The sequence below is a fragment of the Carettochelys insculpta genome, chromosome 6 (assembly GCF_033958435.1).
Source record: "Carettochelys insculpta isolate YL-2023 chromosome 6, ASM3395843v1, whole genome shotgun sequence".
Classification (NCBI taxonomy): domain Eukaryota; kingdom Metazoa; phylum Chordata; order Testudines; family Carettochelyidae; genus Carettochelys; species Carettochelys insculpta.
Window position 1 is genome coordinate 116,381,556 of NC_134142.1, and position 12,131 is coordinate 116,393,686.

A 12,131-nucleotide genomic window follows, 5' to 3' on the forward strand; every position below is an offset into this window, starting at 1 on the left:
TGAAGTCTACTGATATAGATCTGGACAAAAAGAGCCGTTGCCTAGAAAAGCAGACAGTAAGTCCTAGCAGAATGATCAACAGAGACAGCAGACAATCATGTGCAAACAGCTGTGCTAGACTGATAATAACGGAAGTGGCCATGAACTCCACCAGGGGCTGTGTGCACTGGCAATGTCCCCTCTGGATTCATCTCTTCTAACCCATAAACGATTAATGGTTTTGCAACTAGTGTAGGTGGGTGTCACACACTTATTTTTCCACCTGGAATTTTTACAAATCGTTTTCCCCCTTCTTGTCTCTCACAGCTCCATGTTTGAGATCAGTCTGCTCGATTCTATTTTAGATACTTCAGAGGCAGCAGGGAGGTACAGGGTACCAAAGGACACCCTATCACTCCAACTGCCATTTCTGCCGCTAAATGTTTGGCGGAGTGTTCCCTTGAAGTGCCGTCTTCCTGGTGGAAAGTCAGCTCTTTGTGGGGGGACGCACCTTCCTCCTAAACTGGGGAGCACTGGAAGTGCATTGTCTCCCTCCCAGGCACTTACGTACTTCAATAAACGTGTGCAGTGCAGTTCTGTGGGGTTCTATTCTCCCGCTATTCTTCTTCAATGTGTGTGCATGGAGCTGCAGGAAGAGACAGCATGCCTTCAGGGGCAGCGGAGCTCTCAGTATGTGGATGGTGCACAGCTCTAGGTCTCACTTTCACCAGACCTGGATGGCAAAGCGTGTCACTTTCCACTGCTTTGTTGACAGGGAGGGTTGGATGAGAGTGACCTGGCTAAATGGAACCCAGAGAAGATAGCAGTGACTGCAGATTGGGAAAAGCACTTTGGACTCCTGTAGGTGTCATTAGCTTCCTACAGCTCAGGGGTGTTCTCCAGTGCTTGTCTAAATGGTGACCAGTATGATGGTGAGTGAGGTTTTCCATTTGTCCTAGAATCTCAGGGGCACTGGTAGCCCAAAAGACATTGGTTATCTCTTTGGCATTAGGCATTTCTCTCAAACACAGGCCTTGCCTTGCTTGTTTGTGCCTTTCCAACTTCTAGATCAGCTAACTCCTCGGTGTCCTATGCTGAACAGTGCTTGAGGACCTCTCAGAAGCCAGAGCTGGACCAGACAGCAGTTTGCTCACTTGTTCATGACACTTCATTACAGGAAGTGCTGTGGTTTTCTAGGACAGCTGGAACACTTGAGCCAACAGACCCCAGATGCAAACATCTGGGGCTTCAGAAGCAGAGTGTTCACACTAACAAGCCTTAGCCTGGAATTCACTTCCTTCACTTGTCTGACGGAGCCTGAGTTTGTTGACCTCAGAGGGAGTGAAAGGTGTTCAGCGTTATTGAAAAGCCACCCATACTTATTGAGGAAGCTGTGGATTTAGGAGCCCAGGCCTGCTGACAGCAGTTCCAGACCCTGGACAGAACAATTCATGGGGACCAGTCCTCCTCACTCAACCTGAAGCACCACCCCTCCTTCAGCAGATGTCCAGCCCAGCTCCTCCACCTGCCTGGAAGAATCCATCCCAGTACCTGCCTAAGGGTGCCCCATGCCAGCTGCAGCCATGCCTCTCCCTTCTTTCCCAGCAGTATTAATACTCATCCATGCCACAACCTGCACAGGACACACTAAAAGCAGGTTGGGTCTGGGGAAGGGAAAGGAGGGGGGGCTCATATGTAGCTGACCCAGAACTCCTTGGGCTGAGGGGTGGAGTGGCTTGGGCTTCTCTGAGGGGGTAGGTTGCAGCTCTGGATATAGGGGGAGGCAGTGCAGAAGGAAGGAATGCAGCTGGGGGCTAGCTTCCCCCGAGTCAGGGGACTCCACCCCACCCATGCAACCCATGAGTAGATAGGAATAAAGGGACTTCGAAGTAGCCGGGGTCCCTTCGAAAAGGAGCCCCGTCTGGACAAGCCGCGCAGTGACGAGCCGTGTCAATTTCAAAGTGCTGCGGCCACCCGCATGCTAATGAGGTGCTGAATATGTATTTCAGCGTTTCATTAGCAAACTTCAAAACGGCCATTTGCATGGCCATTTAGAAATTTTTGGCTAGCATAGATGTAGCCCATGTGTGTCCCCCACCTGGGCAATTTAAAAGGGACTAGCGGGGTTCCCAGCTGCTGCTACTGCAGCAGTGGCTGGAGCCCCAGAACCATTTTAAATCACCTGAGCCCCTGGGCAATTGTTCCCTTTACCACCTCTCCCTGCAGTAGGCCTGTCGGAGCCTGACTTTTTAGTGCATCTGATGAAGTTAGTCTGTGCTCACGAAAGCTCATGCTCAAAACTTTTCTGTTAGTCTATAAGGTGCCACAGGACCCTTTGTTGCTGTGACTTTTTGGGGTTATTTGTTCCTGTTAATTGGGGGTTACATAATGTTTCCAGTCTACAGACACTGAACAGAAATGAAAAGCAATTCCCCAAATTGTACTGGGGGAAACCTGTATTAATGATTTTTATTTTTCAAAAATGCTGCCATTCAGAACACATGGGGCCTAGCTATTGGGGATGCAAATTCTGAACCTTTTCACCTTCGAATGTTTTGGTGCTTCAGCTTTTTCACCTGTGAAAAGGAGAGGGTAATCCCAGCCACATGGAGGCATTATAAAATTCTCTTGTGGCTTTTGGATGGAAGGTGCTTCAGGGAATTTTAGGGGTCTCAGGTTACCAGGTGTCTGATTTTTGACTGGTCAAAAAGGGATCCTGGAAGTTCTAGTGAACACTGCAGACCAGGCCATTAAAAGTCAAGTTGGCAGTGCAGTGGGGCTCAGGCAAGTTCCCTAGCTGCCCGAGCTCTGCTCAGCTCCCAGTAGCAGCTGGATTGTCCCTGCATCCCCTAGACAGAAGGACAACCAGGGAACCTTTGTGTGCTCCTGCCACCCACCTGTGCTGGCTCTGCAGCTCCCATTGGCTGTAACACAGGTAAGCTGCTGGAAGACCGCCAGACAAATTGTTTATATTGTACGTGCAGGAATGGTTGCTGCAGTTCCCATTGGCTGCTGTTCACTATTCCTGGCCAATGGGAGCTGGGGGCAACCGTACTTGCAGATGCAAGGTAAGCAGTCTGTCTGGCAGCCTGTCAGTGCCTTGCCCCTACAAGCCATGCGCAGCCCTTGGGTCTGAGGTTATGCACCACTGATGTAGAGAGTACATACCCAGTCATTGCAGCAGACCCAAGGCGGAGTGCGGAAGGACATCACCGGAAGGAAAGTCACAATTTGTAGCCAACGTATATACAGCTCTTCCGTCAGGAGCTCGTTTGCCAGGGTCCCTCCTGTGCAGGGCACACTCAGTTTGTGAAAAGGCAAATGTATGCAGTATTTAATGCCAGGATCTGTGCTGTTGCAAAGTGCCCGATGGAAAGCCCTAAAAAACCTGTCAATACATAGTGAATCCACAGCACGGGCAGTAAGGGCTTCCTCTGCCACCCGCAGCCTGGCACTGCATTTCAGCCTGTTCTGGAGGTGTAAGAACATATCACTGTGGCCAGCCCTGTCTGAGCCTTAGTCTCTCTCTGCCCAACCGCCATGGCAGTGGCCACTTCTCCATTGGAAAGAGGGCTGAAGTTACTGACCTGTTGCACAAAGGCCACAGAACAGCCGGCAGCTGTAACACGCTGTCACAAATAGACGGGGACTAGCTATAAATGTGTGACAGGGAAGGGGAAACATTTTCAAAAGTGCTTAAGTGATCTGGCACCCTCAGTCCTTTGGATTTTGAGAGGCTGGGGCAGGCTGGCTGGGGGCTGTGCCCTGCCACCTGTTAGTCCAGCAGTGGGAGCACGCTGGCCGCCCAGCACTGGGGTTTGTGACTCCACTGCAGCAGGTGGGGGACTTCCTGGCTACGGGTCCAGCTTGGGGCCCTGACTCTCCCTCACTCAGGGGCAGGAAAGGCTGGGGCCATGCTGCCTGACAACTTTAGGGCAGAGACAGGCTACAGCACAGCCCACCGGCTCTCTGGAGGTGGCTGGGACCACGACATCTGCCAGCTCTCTGGAGCTGGGACAGGCTGAAGTTGTGCTGCCCACTGGCTCTGTGGAGCTCCTGGGAAAGCTGGGGGCGCTACCATGGAGCAGGAGCAGGGGCGAGCGGCCACACTGGAGGTGGGCCAGGCAGGGGCTGGCAATGGATGGTCGGGGGTCGGGGGGGGGTTACTGGGCTCTGGTGGGCATAGAAGAGGAGGGGCCTCAGTCAGAAGTGGGGGGACTGGGGCTGCCCATGACTGCCTGCATCTTTGCGAAGGGCTTTTGCCAACACAGCTATGTCAGTCAGGGCTCACAGTTCTTCCTCCCCTGTCCAATCCTAGTTATTACAGCAATTACAGTTATTACTGCATCTAATGCCAAATCTGGCCAAATGTCCAGGTAGACTTTGAAGGCTCTCCCACTTCCCACCTCTCTGAGGAGAAATGCGGGCTGCTGACTTCACAGCTCAGTGAGGTAGGAGAGGCCACATCTCCCCTGTGGTGTGATTTAGTTGCTGACACTGTTTGGCTACCAGCCTGGGTTAGAAAGGGAGCAGTCCCTAGGACAACACCGTATACTGTAGTCCATGATCAGAGCCTCACAGGGTATAAAATTCTTTATCAAAGTTATATGGAACTAGATTGCTTTATACAGACGAAGAGCCTGCCTCTGTTTACCTGCAGCATAAAAAAGTGTTTTTTAAAAACAAAAATCTACATTTTTGTAGAAAACAGATGACGCAGTGTTGGCATGAAGAACTGTTTAAATGCTTTAAAAAATTTAAAAATAGCATTTAGTCAAAAATATTTGTTTGAATGGCGGGGTGGGAATTGTTTTGATTAAATTTTTCAATCTCCAAAAAAAGTTGTGGGAATTATTTTCTTCTGTCTCTCTCTCTCTCTCTCTCTTCTTTTTTGAGGATGGGGGAGAGGGGAATTTTCAGAATTTCGGGTTTTTAAATGCCCAGATAAAACCTACTTTTTGCTGAACTCCCTGAGAGTTTTTAGACTTTTGCCAGTTGGAAAACTAATCTTGCTTTAAACATGAAAAAAGTGTTTCCTGTTACTGGAAAAACTTAAGAAACAGCAAGAAAGTGCGACAAAATGGAAACCAAAAATACACCACTTGCTAATATTTTTGGAGTTTCCTATTGGGAAATTTTCAAAAGGAGATATTTTTTTCATGCAAAAAAAGTTGCGAGAAAAATCTTGGTTTTCCAGGCTCCTCTATTTGATGTCTGAAAATATGTTCGTTTTCTAAGGATCTTTTACTGTATAGTGTTGAAGAAGAAGGAAGTCAAAGTCAGCATTTTTCAGGACACCACAGAACAGATCCTCAGCTGTTGTAAACTGACGTGGCTTTATTGAAGTAAATGCAGCTGGGGGTAATGCGGGGTAGGGGCATGTGCCTTGGGAGAGAGGGGCAAGGGGCTGGCCAGCAGCCAGAAGGGCCAGAGCCTCTAAGCAGCCCAGGGGATTTGCAAGGGGCAGTGGGGCTGGCACCTGCAGCAGGGGTCTGGCCCCCTTCACACTCCTGGCAGTGGGGGGGGTCGAGGGAAAGCGGAACAACCTGGCTCATCTCAAGAGAGGTGGGGGCAGAGCCCAAGGCAACTCCCCCCTCCAGCCTGCTAGTGGCAGGCCCCACTCTGCATGCCCCACTCCTTCCCCACTCCACCAACACCCTGACCCCTGCCTCCCTCTCTGGCCAGCCTCGTGGGTGATTACCTGGGGCAGGAAGCAGGCAGTAGATGGCAGCAGCAGCCACCTCTCCCTGGCCTCTTCTCCCACCCCACTCATCCTGCAGTGCTCTGCTGCTGCCTCCTGGCCCACGGAGTCCGGCATTTCGGTGGGCGGTTGGGAGCAGAGGTCCCCGGGGCCCCGAGTTGCTTGTGAGTGAGCTAGGGATTTGTTTTTTTCTTCTCAGTCAGTGAGGCTTTTTCCCTCACTTGTGTGTGGCGCCCAACTGATTTTTCTGTGGGTCAGATTCCTTCAATCACATTCCACAGCCTATGACATTACAGTGCATTACTGTGAAAGCCATTTTAACATCACAAGACCCTTAACTGAGGAGTAACTGAATGAATCAGGCAGCAGTAGGGAAGAGATTATTATAAAACATAGAAACTTAGTTTTGTTTTGCCAGAATCTTGGTAGTCACCCCCTGAGAAAGACATTATGGAGAGAGGAATATCAACAGAAAGCCAGAAGGTAATTGGACATGCAATATATTCCATTTTCCAGTTTTCTCAGGAGATGAAATTCATCCCTTAGAAAGGGTCTGTGCTGAGGGTTTAAATAGGATTTAAATAGTATACAGACCCTGAGCTGATTCTCTGCTCTGAGGAAGAATTTTACCCAGAGTAATAAGGAATATGTATGTAATGAGGTTTCAAAAGTCACAAGTGGGGGAAATAGATGGCTCTGGGATAGGAAGATTTCAATTTCTAAAGTCACCACTTTGCATCCAGCCCTAATTATAACTGGAGATGGGTATAGGAGCAGAGCGTAATTTGTCCTGAGGCCTAGCCTTGGCTGGCACCTCTATTCCTGCTAGAGCACAGACCTAGTGCCTCTTCTGTTAGTGGCGTTTAACAAGGTGCAAATTCTACACTTGCATGCAAGTCATGAGGTTGTATATAGGGTGAGTAGGAGGTCACACTGTATAGACAATGCCAGTTTGCTCTACAAAATGGTACCTCCCTGTGTGGCATGACCTGGCATGCATGGTGGACACCATTCTGTTACACTTAAGCCCTGACACTTCTTCCGTTCAAATCAAGCGCTGCGTAGAAGACAATGGGCCAGATCCTCAAGTAATTTAAATCAGGGTAACTCCACTGGCGTCAGTGGAATTCTCCTTGGCCTCAAGCAGTAGCGGATTAACGGTTTTGGAGCAGATTGGGAAATAGCTGGGCTATCACAGGATGGTGGCAACCTAGAGGTCCATGGTTTGTGCCCACATTTCTGACAATATAGCATAACATTTAAATTCTTAGTTTTTTCTGAAGTTATTGCAAACAAAATCATTAGAAAAAAAAATCTCAGCCATTCAACCCCACCTCCCCCAACACAGCACTGTCAAGTTGCATGCAGAGCGACACCACTAGGATTCACAACACTCCTCCTAAGAGACTGATTCCAGACAGGGTCCAAAATATTCTCCTCTCCTTTGCAGCTTTGTTGCTCCTTCCTTAAATAGCTTGATGGGACTAATCTGGGCCTGCGGTATGCAGAGGAAAGTGGGGCGTGGGGCGTGGGGGATCATTGACTAATTTATAAGGAACACATGGGATAAATGGAAGCAGATTCCAATTCTCCTCTGAAATTCTGGACAGTCATTTGGGGGTGAAAGAAGAAAGATGCTGGAGCTTTGTTTGAGTTAAAACCCTACTGCAGCCATTAAAAATCCAGCTCCCTTTTGAACAAGAAGAGGCTTTCAGAAACAGGGTGTTTTGCTATAGCTTTACCAGCTTACTGTACGATTAGGGAGCACGGGCACTTCTACCTTCTAAGCCTGGCAACACTGACGGTGCTTCTTGTTCACCTTTTGCCTCCAGCTCCCTTGTTTTTATTTTTCAATATCTGTATTGTGGGAGCACCCAGGGTCCTGAATCAGGATCAGGTCCCCTCCATGTGCATGCACATAAGTCCCTGCCCTGAAAGGGCACAAGCTGGGAAGTCACTGTCAGCACGTCTTTAACAGGCTGAGTCCCTCTAGGTTTTTTTCTTCTCTATTACAATCTCCTGTTCTTTACCATAGAGGTTGGCTGGGTTGCTAGTAAAGCTTGATGAAGTTAGTAAAACTCTGTGCTGTGTCACTGGCCAATATATTCAACTAGGCCAACAGAGCAGGGCCACTAGTCTCACTTGACTATCTAGAAAATTTGATCACCCAGAAACCCTGCTTCCCAGGGTAGCCAAATAATCAAGCTTCTACTGTACTATTTTTTTCCAGAGTATACATAAAATGGAGACATGTAAAGAAAATTAATAATGAATATTTAATGAGACCCATAGGAGAAAAACACAAGGAAATTAATTGTTCTGTCTGTAGGCCAAGGTTTGAATAGCATATATTAAACAAGGCCTAGGGCCACACACAGAATGACGAGAATAAAACAAAATTCTCTGACCAGCCCCCACTGAATGAGGAAAGAGTCCTGTGTGAAAAAGTAGCATGTGATCAATAAAAATTGCATAAAAATTGTATTATAATGCATATATGCATGTGGGGCCCAAATGGAAGTTGCACAGGAAACCTAAATTCTGATGTGTTCTAGGGTTTTAATGCTTTGGCACAGACTTTAAAAAAAATGAGGCAAACTCCTTTTAAGGGTGTGTTTAGACAGGCCAGTACTATGCTTCTGGGTTTGCAACTTGTCTTGGCAGAGCCAAATGCAAAATCCAAGCTGGATAAAACAATATTAAATTAGACCTGAGAAAGACTAAGTGCTGCTTTGGCCCTGCACTGCCTGGGGGAGCTGTAGCCAAGCACATTGTAAGCAGGATGCCAGGAATGCAAACAACCTATGCAGACGTAGCTCTAATGACAATGGTCTCCTCTCTGCCAGGCGTGAACATTTTAAATGAACCTCCACTGCAAGAGTGAGATGGTCAAAAAGGGGTGGTTTGGAGGTACACAGTCACAAGAGGTCATAACTTATTAAATTACTAGCCCTTAATTTGACAAAAGGAAAACAAAAACCAGTGCAGTGCAGATAAATACAGCTTTGCAACCTGGCATGCAGCTGCTGGTCATCCTTTGACCTCTCTGTCCCCTTCATGGGTGAAAGAAGGAAAGACACAGTCTGGACTGGCCCATGAATTGTCCCCACCATAATGTCCCCTTCTATCAGGGTCTTCATCAGTTTGCGCCTCTAGAATAACTGCCCCCCCTCAGTTCTCCATCAAGAGTGATCAGGTTTCCCCTCAGAGGGCACGAGGCGACCGTCATTCCCATTTTGTCCATTGGAATAAGCCAGATTCTCCCAAGACAGCATCAAGCACCATTCAACCTGGCTGGCTCTGATGTGCTGAACATGGCTCTCTATAAACGATCCCACAGTGACCCATGCTTCTGTCTCTGGAATGAGCACAGCTCCTTCCAAACAGGGGTGATGCATATGGTGGAAAGCACATGCCCCCCAATACCATGGGTGGGAGGAACAGAGGGTCAGATGGCAGGGCCAGAGTCCCTGGGGCCAGGTTCCCCTTCCCCCACACTCATGGGCAATGGTGGAAGAGGCAGAGAAATGTGGCCCCAGCTCACTCTGGTCTCCCAGCACATTGCTCAGGAGATGGGAGGGCCAGAATCTCCCCCACAGTCGCTCTCGGGAAGTAGAGCTCATGTGGCCGAGGGAAGAGAGTGAGCCTGGGCCATGTTGTGCCATTTCCCCTGCCGCAGACAGTGAGCACAAGTGGGTGTGGGGGACGGAGACAGCCCCTGTTGCTGGTGCTGGACCCCGGCCCTTGACTGTCTCCCAGGCCACATCTCTGGGTGGGGGCCAGAGCAAGGTCAGGGAAGAGGAGGGGAGAAGACTGAGCTGGGGTGGGGAGAGGTGGGGCCTTGGTCAGAAAGGGGGTTATCCCAGCCCTTCACTGAGCTGCGGGGGTCAGGTGGCCACCCCCCATCTTCTCCTTCACCAGTCGCCCAAGGGCCATGGAGCTGCCCATCATCTCTGGCTTATTTCTTGCCTTAACAATGGTTTCTCTATGCATGTGTCCTCCATAAAATGATCCAGAACCACATCAGCTGGCTCAATGGTTGCAATGAAGAAAGGGGAAGGACTTACCCATTAGGAGACCTAGACATTACAGCACACTGTGCTGTGGCTACTGATGCCACCCCCCCTATCAGCAGGGGAGGTGTTGAGCAACTCCATAACTGGATGGGAACAAGGCTTTCCCTTTGGGGTAAACTGCACCAGTGTGAACAGCGCTGCCCTCAGCTAAGCAGATTTGCAGTGATGGCTGAATTCTGGCTGCTGCTAATTGTCAACCATGGAAGCACTGGCCAGGCAAAGGGCAGGGAGAAGCAGGTGAAAAATAATCCCAGGGGGTTGGGAGCGATCTCCCCTCTAATCTTTCCCAGCCATGTGCAGATTCTTTCCAGACATGCGCAAAATACAACATTAATGTGCACCTAGGCATGTGTGACAGGGCACCGACCGTGACAACAAAGAACCTGGCCAGGGACGCTCTGCTCATCAGCTCGGTGGCATCTGACTCTCTCCTGAACAGCTGCCCAAGTGCACAGCTTAAGGGAACGCTGGTTGGGATAACCCATTTGGAAGGACATGATCAATAGGAGCTTGGCACCAATTTACTAACAGGGAGCAGAGCCCTAAGCTTAGAAAATGGCAGGCACGGATTGTACAGCTACTCTCCGTCAGGCCTTTCATAAGGATCCTCCTCGGACCTGATTTGTGTGTGCCAGACTCGAACGCAGACTTCAGCTCAGGCATTTTAAAGGGGCAGCAGAAATTCAGAGAGACCAACACTGCTCCTTAGCCTCTGAGTGAGGAGACAGGGTGGAGCAGGCGATGGGAAAAGTGTAACTATCAGGTAGAAACAAAGCCCCTGGAGCTCTAAGACACTGCCTCTGTATGTCCTCTTGGTACAGCCTTTGGCAGTCCACCCCCAAGCAAGAAACCTGCAAGAAACCTCTGCACAGGCACAATCTTGGCCCTTGCAGCTCTGGTTCAGGAGGCTGGCACCAAAAGCTTTGCAGAGAAACTCCAGTGAGATGCAAAGTAGGGCGGACCTGAGCTCCACCTTGAGAAAAGGACATAGATGGTGCTCTGTCCATGCTCCTCCATTGCTCCCGGACGTATCATGCTGGCCTCAGACACAATGGACAAGACCGTCAGCTGGTTTAAGTCAGTAAAGCCTCATTGACTTCAGTGGAGTGATGCTAATTTAAAGTAGGTCAGATTTGGGCCCCAGACTTCACGGAGCTGGTGCTCAGTTCCTCATGTTCCCACTACACCAGGAGTGAGGAACCTTTTTTGGGTTGGGGGCCACTGACCCACAGGAAAATTGATTGGTAGCTACACACAAGTGAGAGGTTAAAAACAAATACATGCTCACCTCACTCAGCTCCTCAACATGGGGCTCTGCTCACATGCCAGCCCTATAGCAGGGCAAGCCAGAACTCACCAAGACCAGGGCTTCCCCCAGCAGCACTTGCAAGCTGTAGATTCCCCAAGCCCATGCTAATACACATGGCCAGAGCACAGTGTAGCCCAGAGACAAAAGTAGATGCAATCTGTGCCTGTTGATACACATTTATGTGCACCCCTCAGGGTCCTGGCATAATTTCAGTGAACTGGACACATTTAAGGTATCCTGCATACAAGGTAAAGGAATTCTCTGAAACCTAATCCCAGGGAAGCCAGAAGCAAAGTGGTTTCCTACTTCATTTTATAAAAGTGTTTCTTTGACTTCCCTGGTTAATTCCTGTTAATAGTAAATCAAACAAACCACGTGGCCTAGAATAGGACACCAAATAACCCCTCATTCCCCAGTCTGTGTCTTAACAGAGGTTACGATGATTTTAGCAGCTTGCTGATGGAGCTAACAATCTGCGTGCATTCTTCCTACTGCAGCAATAGGCAATGCTTTAAACCTCAAAATATTCATGCAGAGTGGTTTAAGACCGCGGTGTCCGATATTCTTCCCATTTGCTACACATGGCAAACAGGAAACCGCGGTGTGGTGAAATGGAGCGGCCTCCGCCCACTCTGCATATGTGCCCCACCCCTTGGTGGAACAAGCGCATAGCAACATTGGCAGAGGCAGCTCCTCCAGCCCCAGTGACTGCAGCCCACCACGCAACTCGCAGGCCTCTGGTGAGTAACCTTCATGTGGGGGGAGTGGGGGAGGGGCTGTGCCTGGCTCTGCGGGGACGGCACCTGGCCGGGGGGGGGGGGTGGGCAGTGTTGTGGCGATTGTGAAATTTCTTTGGGACACTCTAGGATACGAACAGATCATACATATGTATTACCTACTGCATCCGGAATGAAGAAGTTGTAGCCAAGAAGACTGTAGTGAAGCACAGAAGGTATAATTCCCTTCAAACCAGCATAGCTCCAGTCGGACTGGAGAGGGGTCATTTGAATGAAGAGTGGCAGATGACTAGATCTAGGAGCAACAAGGGCAGATGAACGGCAAAACA

The 12,131-nt window shown here is 49.4% G+C and overlaps 1 protein-coding gene across 1 annotated transcript in view; it reads right to left on the minus strand.

Annotated features, from left to right (window-relative positions):
- Positions 1 to 12,131, minus strand: part of LOC142014008 (SITS-binding protein-like) — a 62,897-nt gene that overhangs the window by 15,302 nt on the left and 35,464 nt on the right. Inside the window, exons 7-8 of the mRNA XM_074996005.1 lie at positions 11,961 to 12,097; positions 3,148 to 3,266 (exon numbers count right to left, since the gene is read on the minus strand). Of these exons, the coding sequence (XP_074852106.1) occupies positions 3,148 to 3,266; positions 11,961 to 12,097 (256 nt within the window). The remainder of the gene's footprint in view (positions 1 to 3,147; positions 3,267 to 11,960; positions 12,098 to 12,131) is intronic.